This window comes from Mycteria americana, chromosome Z (assembly GCF_035582795.1).
Source record: "Mycteria americana isolate JAX WOST 10 ecotype Jacksonville Zoo and Gardens chromosome Z, USCA_MyAme_1.0, whole genome shotgun sequence".
Taxonomy (NCBI): Eukaryota; Metazoa; Chordata; class Aves; order Ciconiiformes; family Ciconiidae; genus Mycteria; species Mycteria americana.
The window spans coordinates 77,995,075-78,011,943 of NC_134396.1; the positions used below are offsets into that span (position 1 = coordinate 77,995,075).

The window sequence follows — 16,869 nt, forward strand, 5'->3', positions numbered from 1 at the left end:
ATTAGACTAAAATACCCCAAACTCCCTGCTCTTTGCAGCAGTGTCTGCCTCAAGAAATCTGCCTTACAGCTCTGCCCACAGCTTTTCCTCCTGTAGGACACCTGTTTCTTCTATTTTACCATTCCTCCCAGCTTTACTAGTACAGTATCTCAAATTGCCTTTGCTCTGCCCTCTATCTGAGAGGCAGCACATGCTATTTGGTCAGCTGAACCAAGAAGTACTGCTTCATTTCAACTATCTGGCAGGCAAAGCAGAGTGCCCTATAACACATGCAGTCCACAGATTTGATTCTGCTGGATTGTCATAAAGCAGCACCATATTATAATATATATATATATAAACAACGTGAATAATGTAAGCACATTATTCTTTTAGCCGATTATTTAAGATTAACTTGATTTCAACATTCTAACTGCATTACACTAATTTTTAATTTTTTCACAGCAGATCATTTTTTACTTTCTATTACAAAACAATAAAAAGAACAAAGACAAAAAAGCAAGGCAAGTAAATTTACTGGTTCAGCTTTAAAAATTGAAAATCTAATATTTACATTAAAAATATTCCATTAATTGCCTAAGTCAGTAACTGTAACCAGACTTCTTTGGACAGCTCTGCTACTGCCTAATTTACAACCTTGCTATAGCTGCCCAGAGCCAAGACTGCCAAACAGCTCTAGCCACGGCATCATAGAGCAGTCTAGGTTGGAAAAGATCTCTGGAAATGATCTGGTCTCCAGCCTTCTGTTGGACCTTACTTCATTAGGCCTTACAGGGCCTTACATCAGGTAAGCCAGGATGCTGCCAAGATGAGCCTTCGACATTTCCAGTCAAGGAGATTCCACCATGCCTTTGAGGAACTTACTCCAATATTTAATATTTCTAACAGATTTTCTTTTTCTTATACCCAGATGAAGTTTCTCCTTTCACCATGCATCCTTGTGAACATAAAACAACCCCTCCTCCATAACTACCTTCTAGGTATTGGATGACCGATGAAATCTCTCCAAGCCTTCTCTCCTCTACAAACTTCCTTGAACCTTTCTCCAAATGTTGAGTTCTCTAACATGCCAATCATCCTTCTAACATACCAATCATCCTGGTGGCCACCTGCTCGACCTTCTCCAATTTTTCCATGTCCCTCTTGAAATCAGGGGACAAACCAGACACAGCACCCGAGGTACGCTCTTACCAATACAACGGAGGACTCAGTTTGCCTTCATTGCCACAAGGGCACAGTGCTGGCATTGTTCAGCTTGCCATCCAACAGCACCTCCAGCTCCTTTTTAGCAGAGCTACATCCCAGCCAGCCATACTCCAGCCTGCGCTGCTGTTTGGGAATTATACCTTTGTCAGTGCACAACTTTACATGTATCTTTGTTAAACCTTAGGCAATTCCTGCTGGCCTAGTCTTCCAGCCTGCATGACAGGCGATGGATTACTGCTGTACACAAATACAGATGATAATTATAACAATGAATCTGGCAGTTTCATTTGCACCTGTTATTTGAACTCCAGAAGAAAAAAAACTGGGGAATAACTGTTCTCTTTTTATTCTGGATCCTTTTGCCATGCTATTAAGCAATGTTACCCAAACACAGTCCTTGAAAAAATTAAATTCTACCTGTTACATGAACTACTTCAATGAGGTTGAACAGATATATCAAATTGTCTGGTTTAGGCTCAAGCCTAAACACTCTGTCCTAGTAGTAACCACTCCAAGACAAGGACTAAAGAAACTTCACCAATCATTCTAAACCAGCCTTGTAAAATTCTTTGTCTATTTTGTGGAACACATTGCATTTCCTACCAGTCTGAATGAATTCCTACTAAGGCGGAGAACTGTCTTAAATTTTGTAGGTGCAGAATGTGTGATAGAACAAAGTTCAGCCAAAGTACTGCCAAACTCAAAGGTGCAGATAAAAGTAGCAGATGAGTAGGAAGAAAGAGACTGGAGATGCAACTCAATTTGACAAAAAAGCATCACCATAAATTCATGATTCTTGCTTGGAAGGTTCACACTTTCAGGCCAGATAGGCCCACAAAATCAATCAGAATTGATTTCTATTTCTTCCTGTTAAACAGAAGCCTTTTATTTCCTTCAGCTACCAATCTCTGAGACCAGTAACTTGTGTTTAACCACAGCAGTTCTTCCAGAAAGGCATCCACTCCCAAATTCAAGATGTTAAGAGCTAAAGAGTCTATCACTTGCTGTGATAGTCTGAAAGGCTAGTCACTGTCTTTCGTAATTTATTTCCCGTTTGAATTACTCTGGCTTCAGGCTTCAGTCACTAGTTATTACTATGCCTTTGTATGTTAAGTTTTGCCCATCTATTTTTCCTGTACTTGATTAGATGCTGCAGTCAAGTCCTATCTCTTTCTTCTGGTAAACTAAACAAGCTTAGCAGAGTCTCCTTCTATGAAATTTTGATTCTAACTCAAAGTAATTTTTTCCAGTTTCTCTGTACCCTCCCATTTTTTAAATCCCAATTGACAGCATTATGCAAGCCAAACTCCATAGGACAAACACCGCTGGAGTGGCAGCTTCTTAGGAAGTTCCCTATTTTTCCTGATTTCCTTGTTTCACTTCTGATAACCTGACCTGCTTTTTTAATTTGGTTTTTTAGACTGTAGACCTAACTTGCTAAATAACTGGATAATACCAAATAAATTATTTACTATTTATTATTTTACCGATCTTGGGTTTAAAACAAATGTTACTAGTAACAATTTAACATTATTTCCAAGATCGTTCCTAAGCAGTATTTACGGAAGACTACCACTCCTAAAAACTGTTACTTAAAACCTGTTCAGAAAGACATTAAGTGCCTCATCATGTGGCTATTTTACTGATACTAAACAGTCTTGAAGTTTGAATGAGATTTATCTTAAAGTACTCCCTTTACAAAATCTTAAATCTATTATACTGAAGCAGTAACTGTAATCAAGCAAACTCATTATCTGAACAAACAGAATTTGTTCTGTTATTTAATTATTTATTAATAGGATTTTCCATTAGGATCCCCTTATTTTACCCAAGTTGTGACAGTCAGCTAAACAATCTATTATTGTCTGGATTGAACCAGTCTCTTCTACCAAGTACTGACACACCATCAGCACCTTCCTCATCTTCTAGGATTTCCTTATCATTCCAAATATTATTTAAAATGCATAACAAAAGACTTCCCTTAAAACCTCTTTTGTCATTCTTTGCATCAACTTTAATAAATAATCACTCTCAGAAAAGACAATGGCTAACCATTAAGCCACAGGAAGTAGCAGACTCTTCATAACTTTTTCAGACTGTGATTAGATGCCTTTTTAGAAGGAATTCTGCTGTTAAAGACAACATTGATTTGAATAGCATGGTAGCTGAAAAATATAACAGCTACAACAGAGTTTATCGATAAAAGAACAGTGATTACAGGACAAGGGTAAACAATCCATTGTGTTATTCTACGTTCATGTCACCTTATGATCAGATGGATAATGCCTAACCCTAAAAAGTAATATAAACAAAATACATGTATACTAAGGCCTGTCCATGTTAAAGTTCTTATTTTTATGTCAACCTCTACAGCAGCTGATCATATTGCTTCCCAAGACTACAGGAAAATTAACACAAGAAAAGCAGAGATACATTATACAGTGTGTCACCCAGAAAAAATACAAACCAGCATCAGCCTCTTTGAGTGTAAAAAGAGACTCCTGAAAAGCACATTGTAGGCAATACAAACATTTTCTCACATAACTGACAATTTTCAATAAAATCTGCACTGAAATATCACCACCTTTAAAGTATCCTTACATAAACAAGAATTCTTTTTTTTGTAATTAAATGAAAGCTGTACCAAGCATTATAAGGTCACATTAGGAGCATAAACACAGGACAAAATGAATCTGCAAAGAAAAATATCACATCACCTACCAAGAACAATCACAGCACAGCAAAAAAATATCACAAGAATCCACATGATGGATGTAGATTGTAGCCAACCCTCCAATCCCTTATGTTTTTAACCTACTCCCAAATGAAAGCAGAAGAAACATTTCAGTTGCAACACCTTAAAGATGTGACATACTCCGAAGAAGTAAAAACCCTTTGTCCTTAGTTCCTTGTGCTGGAGAAGGAGGAAGAAGGAAGAGAAAGAAAATCTCAGAGAAACCAAAATTTTCAGACTCTTCATGCTTTGTTACTAAATTCTATTGTAAACCATGAAAAAGGATACAGAAAAAAACCAAGAAAATGAGGGAGAAAAGCAGATGGAAAGTAATTTTACAAAAAAACCCCTAAATCTCATTAACAGAAGATCAGCAATGCTAGACAAAATATACGCTTTCTTGACGTAAATGAAGGTTAGCAGACTTGGTACAAATCTGGAAGGTGACACAAAAAATCTGACAAAGATCCAAAAAAAATATGGGGAGGGGGACAGAGCATTGTCCTTGGAGACATTCAAAACTAAAAGCGCCTAAAATCTTAAGCAGCATGTACTGCACATCAAAAATTATTTGAAATTAGGACTCAAGTGCTTTAAAGCCCAGTATAGCAGAGAAATATTATTTTTATATTCCCAGTAAAATGTTTCTTAACTAGCCAGGTGTTTAACTACCATGAGAACTAAGTATAGGCTTCAAACTAAATGGAAAGCAACTACCAAAATAAGTCTATACCTAAAAATTACTCAACTTCAAAATATTTCTCAATCTTGCAAGAATCAGCTGAAGCAAATTTCTCCATTCCAGTGGGTACACTTTTTGTATTACCGTCTCTGAAACTTCATAAAACAGAATTAATATTATTTCAAGCTACTGTAGTTTGGAAAGGGAAAAATCCATAATTCAGAACAAAGTAGGAAATATTTTCTAGCCTACATATCTAATGTTGCTCAAAAGTTTAAAATGAGACCTGAAGAAACACATGAGTGAAGAAGATCCTAGCAACGACATCCTGGGCTGCTTTAGGAAAAGCATTGCCTGAAGGTTGAAGGACATGAACCTTCTCCTCTGTTCTGCACTGCTGAGACATATCTGGAGTGCTGTGCCCAGGTCCAGACTCCACAGTACGACAGAGACACCAACATACTGAAGCAAGACCAGTGAAAGGCCACAATGACGTTTAAGGGCTTGGAGCATCTCGTAGGTGAGGAGAGGCTGAGAGAGCTGGGACTGTTCAGTCTGGAGGAGAAAAGAATCGGGGGGGGTGGGGGGGAGTCTTATTACCAATGCCTGTTAAATGCCTGATGAGGAAAGATCACTGAGCTGGAGTCTTCCCAGTGGTGCCCAGTGAGAGGCTGACAGGCAATGGGCACAAATCTGACATTGGAACATAAGGAAAAACCGCTTTACTCTAAGGGTGGCCAAAGACTGGAATAGGCACTCAGAGAGGTTACAGAGTCTCTGTCCTTGGAGACACTCAAAACTTACTGAACACAGCCCTGAGTAATCTGCTCTAGGTGACCCTGCTCTGGGTACCAGGTTGGACTAGACAGTCTCCAGAGGTCCCTGTCAATCTCAACCACTCTGTCATTCTGTGAAGATAAGAAAAATTAAAAGTGCACAACAAATGAATATGCAAAAAGTATGTCTGCATGTGTATATATATATGTATACATAAGTTAGTTACCTCCCACAATAGCAACAAACAGCTTATAATAAGGGATGTAAGAATCACTATGAGCAGTGTGTGGCTGAGCAAGAATTGGAGCTCATGGTCTCATGGGTTTCAGTTTTGTGTTCTTAGGAATTTCTTGCTGATTCTGATTCTTCAATTTGTGTGAAACAGCCAAAATTTATCATCATGAAACTGTCAAAACCATCAGGGCCACAGCCATGACAAATTTGTGAAAGCTGACAACACTGGATATTACTCATTCTATTGGCAACCATTCTTTCAAGTGCATTAAAACACCTTCAAGCTGGTTAAAATCGCCCTGCAGATGAACAAAACCTTAAAAAGTGTCCATATTGTGTTTCCACAGATGATAGCATACACTTAGTAAGTGTGCCTTCCTTACCCAAAGACACTATTAAAACATTGTGAGGTCTACAGGTATCAGAAAATATCAAAATGAAGGTTACCTGCACAAACTTAGTTCAGCACCTATGCACTAAATCCAGTCTTGTACAAAAAACAATGTGGAGAAAATAAAAACAAAGAGGAAAGAAGTCACCTCATTCTCTTGTACTTCTCTAAGTTAGTGTCATCTATATCTAAGTTTCTGTCCACTGTGGTCTTGCCTAAATTCCTTTAAAAAAAATACCCATGATGAATACTCCACAACGTCCCTAAAGTTAAGCTCATGGTATTAGCTAAGTTCACACTTGAACCTCATCTTGTGCCCCAGTGGACATCCAAACTGTCTGACCTCCTGCATTTTGCTCTGCTTCCCCCAACTGTGGTTGACAGCCCCTAAGAAAGGAAGTCAAGGGGAAACCTCCCCCACCAAAGCTGAAGTCCTCCTCTCCATGCAAGGTGGGTGCTAGCGCACACTCTCCAGCTACTACTGAGAAACCACATCCCCCCGTATTACTGATAACTAAACGGCCCTGTTTGACATAGCATGAGTATTTTGGTTGTAAATAGAAATCTCTTCCAATGTCAAACTACACTTTTCAGGAGATTATTTTTCCTAACTTTTGCCACAGCCCTTTATTTCCGGACACTTAGGAAGTTTATGCCCTTTCTCTTTGTAGCATCCCTTCTCGTACCTGCAGACTGCTATCATGTCTTTCTAGTCTCCTTTAGTCTGAGCAAACTACTCTTTCCGCCTTTCCACGTTGCACTTTTTTTTCTAGACTTCTGAAGATTCTCATTGCTTTCCCCTGGAAGACTCTCCCATGGGCTCAAACCATTTCTCAAACATGATGCCCAAAACTGACGAAGCCCAAGCAATGTGAGGTAGAGTGATACTATCATGTGACATGTTTAAATATGTCCCTTCTAACTATACATCCCAGAATAATGATTACCTTTATTGCAACAGCACAGTGCTACTGACGCATGTTCAGACTATGATTCACCTAAAAATCTGGGATTTTTTCTAGAATTATTGCTACTTTGTATTTATGTAGGGAACTATCTAATCTAAGCACAGTACTTTGCATTTGTCCTTTTAAACGGCATTATTTCTTTTACGTTGTTTCTCTAATTTTTCTAAGGCATTTGAAATTCTAAATTTATTCTTCACAGAACTTGAATCCTCTCCCAGCCTGGTACTCTCTGTAAAATTAATAGATGTGCTCTCTATGCCATCATCATCCAAGTCATTAACAAAACTAAGGCATAATCGTATTTGTTTTTTCCCACTGCACTTCTACCTTTGTCAACGCGTAGAATGAAGGTGCTCACTTGACAAGGAGCTATTCATTTTTTTGTCTGACCTTCCTCTTCTCCCACCCTGAATTCCTCCTCCCCCATATTTAAGTGCCTCTCAATCATCCCCTCCTATTTCTCTCACAAGCTCCTAGTCCCACTTGGCCTCATTCCCCCCCAAGAGCTTCTAGTGCCATTCCACACCCTCCCCAAGCTGTCCTTGATCATCCTTTCATTTCAAGTGCTTTCACAGAGACGCTGCCAACTCAACTCCTCATTCCAAACTCCCTGTCGTCCACTCTGCTCCAGTCCCCTGGTTTCATTCATCTTGACATTACAGAACGATCACAGGAATAACAAAGCCACTGAGCGTTTTCCTCAGACCAAACTCCCCACTGTTGTCCACCTGCACTGGTCACCATCACCACAGTCCACCGGTGGAACAAGCGCGCTCGGCTAGCGCTGGTGCACGCATCCAAACAACAAAAAGGGCTCAGCATGTCTTGTACAGGTAGAATCACTGGAGATTTTTACATGCTAAAAGTGAAGTTGATACCTGACACAGAAGTAGACCTTACCAAGTATTGTGTTACCTATCCACAACACAGAGGCACCGTACCACAGCATCATGTACTGGAAGGGGCCTTTGGAGGTGAACTTGTCCAACCTTCTGAAACAGCAGGTCTTACCAGAACAGGCTGCCTAGGCACTTGTCCAGCCAAGTTCCGAACACGTACAACAATGGTGATTCGACCATTTCCCTGGGCCCCACTCCCACGTCTGACCACCCTTGTGGTAAATTTTTTGGAGGTATATCTACCAACATTTCTCATGAAGTAAAACATTAAAATATATTTATCTGCTATCCCTTACTGCTACAGAACAGCAGATAAATGCAATTCAGAACAAGCAAACAAATTAAAAATACTATGTTACCTACACCATGCTCCTTTTCTGGAAAGCTAGATAGTTTAATACTGCCACATGTATAAAGCTTTCTTAAATTCCTGTTAGTAGTACTCTCTAAAGATCGCAATTCTCGGGAATTTTCTAAACAATGTTATTTTAAATGTTTCCTCTGGACATCACTGGGTAGGCAAAATCTGAGCTTCTCAAAGGAAAACACTGCTAGCTTTGAAAAATTCAATTTCTGTCTGACAAACCAAGTATTTGTTTTCTCTCTCATCCCAAGAAAATGCAGGTCTGGGTTGGTATCATTAAGGAACTGGATCTCCCATGTCAGCATATTTCCATTCCTCCTCTCCTCTCTCGACCAACTACCTCACACAGGCAAGAATTCAAACTTCTAGTTATTTTGGTGTGGTCCTCTCACAATTGCTCCTTAGGGATTTATCCTAATTTTTTATGACTACTTAATCACCAGAAAGAAAGACAAGGAGAATAGACCTAACAGAACAAAGAATGAAAAGACAAAAATTTTTAAAAAATCTTTAATTGCCCACAGAAGGAATTTGGGAAGATAATGAACAAGAACTTAGAGCACTCCTGCAGGAACATACGTTCAACCTATCTGATATTAGTGAAGTTGGTGGGATGATTCACATGAAGGTAATGCTAGAAATCAAGAGATATAACCTATTTAGAAAGAGCAACAATGGAGAACAAATGGCACTGTGTGCCAAAAATGTCATTGTCTGTTTCTGAGTCACTGACAACAGAAAATCATCTCTTAAGAAATAAAGTACAAGTCAGGATACTAGCTGGGGTTTGGTACAGATACGAAATCTCACATAGCATGGTGGTTAAGCATCTATTGCATCTTGTTGGAAATAAAAGTTTCACTATCACAGTGGACATAACACCAAGTGAGATAACCTGGAGCTTTCATGCTGCCATTATCAGAACATGCTTGAAATTTCTAAAAATTGAGGACAATTTCTTATGCTGAGAAATGTTAAATACAACCCAAGGGAAAGCTGTGTTCGACTTCATCCGGACAGATAACAAGTACCCCACTGTGTCACAGAGAACAAATACAGAACAAAGACCGTTCCTGCCCCCAGGTCTTAGAATCAAAGGACATATTCCCAAACACATCTTTGCAAAACGACTTAAGTGGTCCCACCCCCTACCCATGCTACCCCCTCAGCTGTGCTGACAGAACTGTTTGTAGCAATGCATAGCGAACGGGTTCAGGGAATCAGATCTGAGTTAAACCAGAACAGGGACCTGATCTGAGTTAAAACTACTGTCGTGGTTTAGCCCCAGTCGGCAATTAAGTACCACACAGCCGCTTGCTCACCCTCCTGCCCCCAGTGGGATGGGGGAGAGAATCGGAACAGCAAAAGTAAAAAACTTGTGGGTTGAGATAAGAACAGTTTAATAATTGGAACAAAATAATAATAATAATAATAATAATAATAATAATAATAATAATAATAGTAGTAGTAGTAGTAGTAGTAGTAGTAGTAATGAAATGAGAAGGAAAACAACAAGAGGGCGAGAGAGGAACAAAACCCAGGAGAAAAACAAGTGACGCAACCGCTCACCACCCACCGACCGATGCCCAGCCCAGCCCTGAGCAGTGACTGCTACCCCCAGCCAGCTCCCCCCAGTTTCTATACTGCGCGTGAGGCCATATGGTATGGAATGTCCCTTTGGGCAGTGTGGGTCAGCTGTCCTGGCTGTGCCCCCTCCCAGCTTCTCGTGCACCTGGCAGAGCAGGGGAAGCTGAAAAGCCCTTGACCAGTGTCAGCACTGCTCAGCAACAACTAAAACATCAGCGTGCTACCACTATTGTTCTCATACCAAAATCCAAAACACAGCACTATACCAGCTACTAGGAAGAAAATGAACTCTATCCCAGCTGACACCAGGACAACTACCTTTCTTTCCCCACCCTTTTTTTTTTTTAAGAGTATACTTTTAACTTATCAATTCTCATATTCAGTTCATTACTTGGTACAACTGAGGTGACAGAACAAGGCAGGAACACAGAGCTGCTGCCCGAAAACTTTTTAGCCTGATTTGCCAACATGGGCAAGAAAGAAATACAGACAAAGCAAAAGAAGGACTCAATAAATGATCACTGTGATAGGCAATAGTTTATTCTTCTAAATTTCAAACTCTGCTATTCCAAAATAGAAACATTTAAAATAAAGTATCAAGAAACCTTCACTAACTTTTGACTTACTGACTAGCACATAACAAACGTGAGTTTGCATTTATAATAGGTTTGCTGGTTCTGATGGCTGTGGCTGCTCTGAAATATTTCTCCTTGGCTTGGAGGTGGGCAGCTATGTTAACATAGCCTTGCAGCTTGGGAGTTATCAACACACAGATACACAATTCCCAGCTGTTCAGATTTTATTTCACAAGATTTAAACCTATGCTTCAGGGGGGATATACTCTTTCACTACACAGACTATTATTCTTCAAGAGAGATACAGATTGTGTGTATGAGCACACCTATTTACCCCTCATTTCACCATATTTCCATAATGCCTTTATGGAACAGCTCTTTCACTACCAAGTCTTCCCGTTAACATATTTCTCCTTCAAAAATACTTCCAGTTTTGTTTTTGACTGTGGTGCCTGTTTCTATTTAAATCTAGTCCACTTACTCAACATCTTATTTCTTGAGATGGGTTTATAACACACGTGTTCTGCAAGAGGAATTACATGCTTATTTTGTAGAAAAAAAGCTGGATGTTTTCAAGGTTCCCTGGTTATACTCCAGTGCTTAGGACAAGAAGGAAGAAAGCAAAGAAAGAATATGGTTTAGCATCTTCTTCAGTTAAACAAGGAGACCTAGGTTTGCATGTAGGATAACATTAATGGTGCTATGCATAAATATGACATTCACTCAAATGTGCATTTCGAGGTTCTGTGCAGCCTGCCTTGCAGAACTTTAAAAGAAACTATAACCAATATGTTATCTGTTGGGCTTGGTCTTTGACACAACATTCAAGACAACCTGGAGTGCATCTGGCACACTGACAACCTGATCCATCAGAATCGCCTTGTCCATCTTCTCAGACAAACAGTTATTACTCTAAACACCAAGACAGTTTTCTTTCAAGCACAGAGGTATACAATGACTGCAAAGTACAACTGAGCTACTAACTCCCAGCATGTAGCCAAAATAAAATGAGAATGAGGTCCACTATGCCTGTTCCTAAGCCAAAATATACTTCAGTTAAGGGATGACGAGAAGCAGGAGAACCCATTTTTCATGTGTCCCACCAGGAGCTTTCGTCATGCACGCTGCATAAAGCTGACACGGTGAAGAAAGCTCAGTAGGCCAGTGGAGTATGTACATTGCAGCTGAAATGCCCAGAGAATTCAAAACAAATATCTTAAAAGATTTAATTGCAAATGGAAAATGGCAACTTTATGAAGCTTATAATTCAGACAAATCCAGACTAGCTGTCTTGGGAAATATTTCCAAAGCTATCTTCCTGTTAAATTTCGTATTTCTTATCTACATCTTGGAGATGCCTAGGGGTACTTAAGAGTAATCACGAATATTTTCAATACAGTCAAATACATTTCTCAGTATGTCCCTCTCAAAAAAATATTTAGCTTAAGCCTTGACCTGAAATTGGCAGTAAACAAGAAAACTTCCTTATGAGCAACTGATGATAAACTACAAAAACCATGCAAAAACTTGAACAATGTAATATGATGGGTCTGACTTTAAATGCACAAGCATCAAGAAACAAACACTAACATTCAGTATCACTGGTGCTTCAGGTATGGACTTGCTTCCAGCCAACACCAGAACTAGCTAATTTGCAGTCCAGCTGACAACATGTACAGCTAATTCTTATTTTAATGATTCTCTCTTTCTAGACATATGATAAAGAAAATTTTCTTTCATTTGCCTGCCTGAGAAAAAGTCCTATTTGCTGACAGAAGAGTTTCCTAAATTTACCACCATACTAAATATATTGGATTCAGCTAATACAACAGTTGCTAAGACAACGCTTATTTCAGCTAAGTATTAAAAATCAATACTTCCAAGACTCAAATGTCTATGTAGCAGGCTTAGCACACACTGGTCCCCTTCAATTTCTGCTGGGCAACAGGAAGCTGAAAGAATACAGAAACTACAGTAACTGTAAAGCAAAAACCTCTAAAATTAGCCTGATAAACTCTACATGGTTCATCTTTCCTCTGTGGATACCCACTCAACAGACTATAAACTGCAGTATCAGAGAGGTTCCATCAAGCTGGAAATCAATACTCTCCAGGAGAGTGTAACAGGAATAAAAGCAGTTACATGAAGAGTGCGTTAGCCCACAGAGCAGGACACCATCCTCACCAGCAGTATCATTAATAATTAACTCACAGGAGCAGACTGCTCAGGAAACTGGTAGAGGGGCTTTCACTACAGCAAATTCAAGTACAAGGTGACTCAGGCTGCGGATCTGTGATCTGCTGAAGCCCATATGATACAACACTTTCAGCCCTTCTCCTTCTTCCAGCCTCTCCACTCCCAATCACAGTCCCTCATCCTTTCTCATGATGGCACTCATGCTAGTGAGCGAGCTGATGCAACGAGAAAGGAGCATTTTATATCTCTAGTTCTGTACCAGCTGGATGAGTCTCCTTACCTGGCTCACTACGCAGCCAGCTCATCTCTCATACGGCCAGGAGGGATGGGGCAGGAAGAAGAGAGGAGTGCTGCCCCTTCCAGCAGCGGGGATGTAATGCAAACAGGCTGTGAAACTGCACCCTGGGCGCTCTGTTAACAGAGCGGGTCTGTAGCTGGAGCGAAACGACTTGTGGCTCCCAGCCTAATTCCTAGAAGCAGTCAGCCATAAAACAAAAATAACTACCAAAACTGGCACTAATAAGTATCTGATGGTGAGCTGAGCAGAAAGGCAAGGATTATACAAAATTGAATGCTGTATCTTTTCACCTTCCAGTAAGACTCGGTCACATTACAAGAACAGTGTAAGGAATACCGTGAGTAGTTAAACATTAAGTTCTCGGAGTCCTCACTCCAGTCTTCCTCTCAAAAATAAAGTGTGTATATATACATAACGCACATTCTAACCACAGCACTTAAAACACTGAACAACATCCATGAAAAATAACCATTTCAAACCCATTAAATTGTACTTCAGCAATTCCTCTCAGCGCAAACCTGTGAAACTGATCTACAGGCTAAGTAGATATATGTACGACCACACTTATAAAGAGAAAAAAATGCCTCTTCTAAGGCACAAAAAAATTTCATAGGGCAGCATTAAATTTCATAAGCAGATGTTTTCATGCCCACTGTTAAGCAATTTGTTTCAGTAAGCGAGTGGAAAAAAATAAAAAAAAAGATATCCATTCATTCTTTGTATGTATGCTTTACTTCAAAGAATTCAAGGAATCTATTGTAAATCTAAAAAACTCCTCAGTCACCACAGCACATTGTTCCCCACAGGAACAGTGGGTCAAATTCAAAGTACCAGCAATAGAGTCGCATTCAGAAATTTTTCTATAGAGCCTGGAATGGACAAAACCTCCAAAGTCAGCGCTGAGTCTTCAGGGGAAAGAAAAAAATAAGGTTGTGAACTTAAAAGAAAAGAGACCAACAGATAAATCCCCACTGAGTAATTATAAGGAGAAGCTCTCCCAAACATTAGCTAACTAGTACATAAAAGGCAATTCAGTAAAAACCATGGTCAAGTCAACTAGCAGATTAACATACAGTCATAATTGGCTACAATCACTGAAAAAGCAATGTGAAGAAAACAGACAAAATCCAGGCACCGGTGAGAAAACTCCAATAATTAAAGGTATTTCAGTAAGGCAGACAGCACTCGGAGCGCGCACGATGCTTCTGAAATGATGATGCCCTTGTCCGCCTCCAGCTGCTCAGTACTGTTGGCCTGCTGGAAGTTTTCATCTCATTCCTACGCCTACCAGCATCTGCTAACCTATTTCAGACAAAGAGTCAGGTCAGCTTAAACACTATAAATATAACATCTGTCTTAACCCACCATGTTTTGACTGAGGCGGGCTGGGGAGTGCTCAGACTAACACCAAGGGTGGCACATCAGACCTCCAGCAGACAGGCAGGCAGTAAGTAATGGCAGGGACTTCAGCAACGGATACAGCCATCGCCTGGGCCTTCTCTCTAGAGCTACCCTGTGAAGACCAGTATTCCCGTGAGCAAAGAAAGATTACTATTTTTTTTTTTTTGAAAGAAAGTGAAATAATATCTGAAACACTCAGAACACCAGATCTGTTCCATTCCAAATCAAGAGGAGCATATAAAGACATGCTTCCTTTATTTTATGTTGGTATCACTCTGTGATACCCTCTAAGCCGTTAAGTGTCTTCAATTGGTAAGATTTTAGTCTTCCCTACAAAAGAGCATTTTTACCTTTTCCTACATAATTACAAAATACCTAATTTTAACATCCCGCAGGCATTCTCTAACCAATACGCTATCATCAGGCAGCTTTACCTTGGGTAGCATAACATGTTGCCACCTTCTTTCACCCAGTCTCATTAACGATTCCAAGAAAATATTAGTGATTACTAAAAGGACCCCACCTTTTTGCTGTACTAGTGGTATTTATGCTTCTTCAAAGGCAAATATTGTCACCACCCTACTCTCTACTGTGTCACAAAATCGCTGTGCAGTTAAGACCAAAGACATCCAGTTAGCTTTGTAATTGCTGTTGGTTTTATAATACCTCTTTTGCCAATGATGGTATGTCCTGACCAAGGTCTGCTACCTGCTTATTCAAACTCACTACCTTAGCCAAAAGCTTCGTGCAGAAAATAGTGTAAAGTGGGTGCTATATTTTGTTAAGACTTGTTAAGCCGGCTTACATGAGATTGAGCAGCTTGGCTCGTGTAACACCACAGTTAAAAGTTAACTACCTGGAAGGAAAGGGGTACATTCTCTATCACAAGCTTCGGTATTTACCTTTGAAAGAAAAAAGCAGCCAACGCTTCTTTAAAAAGCAAAGTGCATGGTTTTTTGAAAGGAACTACGGACACGCAACATGTGATGTTTTACAGCAACGAATTTTGAGTTATGTCATTGCCAAACCAAAAACAAGTAACAGTAATAATTTAAAATGAAAAATTATCTCCCTACATTCACGCCTGCGTACCTCAGAAATGCCAAATATTTCATGCAGCTTTCTAAACTGCCAGACCAACTGCGAGAAACTTCACTCCAAAAAGAAGTTTTAACTCAGAAAGCAAAACTCAGAATGAAAATTACCACTCAAGCCCAGCTATATTATTACGGCAGGAGAATTATGCTCACGCAGTAACTTTTTGTCCTTTACGACTGTAGGGAAAGCCTGCATTGGGTAACAGGGAAAACTGACAAGACTCGTGTGGTGAAAGCGGCCGACAGCACCAAAAAGCTGCAGCAGTGACTGCGAGCATGCATTTTGAAAAGAAAAATGCTTTAGATTACTCAGAAAACCAGCAGTTGTCATCGTTATCCCCTCTCTCTGGTCCATTTGCCACTCTCGGCGGCGGAAAGCCCTTCGGAAGGTGCAAACACGTGGAGCAGCCGCAGGCAGAGCCCGCTGACCGGCGGGGCCTGGGGGGGGCCGGCCTGGGACGAAGGTGACACCGTGGCCGCCTCGCCCCCGCCATTAACGCGGCTTTCGTCAGGGCAGGCGGCACCAATCTACTTTTAAACCCGCTCCCGCGGTGCGGAGCGCCAGGACGAGGGCGGCGCGGAGAGCCGGGGCGCCCGGCCGCAGGCAGACGCCGCCGCCCCTCTCCAAGCCCCGCCGCCGCTTCAGGCCTGACGCCGCCAACACGCGAGGCCCGCGGGGCCCCGCGCCTTCGCCCGGGGCAGGGCTGCGCGGGGAGGCTGGGCGCCGCCGCCCCCACCCGCTCGCCACGGCGCCGCTGGCGGGGCCGAGGCCGGTCGCCCCCCTCCCGCCTCAGGGCCCGCCGCCGCTCCCCGCGCCCCTCGCCCCGGCGGAGGCTGGCCGGGCCGGGCCGGGCCGGGGCCGGGCCGCAGCACGTACCTGGCGCCCGTCGCCGGCGGGGCGGGGCGGGGCGGGCGCGGCGCCGTCACCGGGGAACGCGCGGCCGCTCCGGCTCCTGGCGCCGCGCGCGGCGCCGCCCGCCCCCCCTCCGGCTCCACTTCCGGGGTCCGCGCGCGGTGACGTCAGCGCCCGGGGGCGCGGCGGGGAACCCGGAAGTGGAGCGGGAACGGCGGCGCGGGCGGCCCTGGTCGCCGCGGTGGCCCTGGTGGCCCTGGTGGCCTCGTCCCCCCCCCTCCGGCCTCGGCCCCGGGCGCCGCCAAAACGCGCCTGAAAACCGCGCCGGTAGCCGGCCGTCGGCGGCCTGCGGGGAGGCGAGGCCCGTCAGGGCCCTGCCCGGAGGCCGCGGCGTCCCCGGGGAAGAGGGTTTTGAGGAGCTCGGTCGGAATAACGTCGGGGTCCTGCTCTCCCCGCCGGGGAGGCGGCGGCTGAGGAGGGGCCGAGCCTGCGGGCTGCGGGCAGCGCCGAGGCGGAGCGGGCGGTGACGGCGGCCGGGGCCGGGGCTCGGGGTGCTGCTGGGGCTGGTGGGTCTCGCTGGGAAGGCCGTGTTTCCACTCCCAGGCTT

General features: G+C 42.5%; 1 protein-coding gene across 8 annotated transcripts in view; it reads right to left on the reverse strand.

The window, feature by feature from the left end:
- The window catches only part of ARB2A (ARB2 cotranscriptional regulator A), a 271,831-nt gene extending 255,389 nt beyond the window's left edge, over positions 1 to 16,442 (reverse strand). For 2 of the 8 annotated variants that reach the window (XM_075526508.1, XM_075526509.1), the window contains exon 1: positions 14,277 to 14,392. In XM_075526508.1, coding sequence (XP_075382623.1) covers positions 14,277 to 14,279 — 3 coding nt within the window. In that variant the 5' untranslated portion in view covers positions 14,280 to 14,392. Of the gene's footprint in view, positions 1 to 14,276; positions 14,398 to 16,286 lie in introns of those variants that run through there. The other 6 variants (XM_075526514.1, XM_075526516.1, XM_075526513.1 and 3 more) reach the window with 5 other exon arrangements.
- Positions 16,443 to 16,869: the final 427 nt, after the last annotated feature.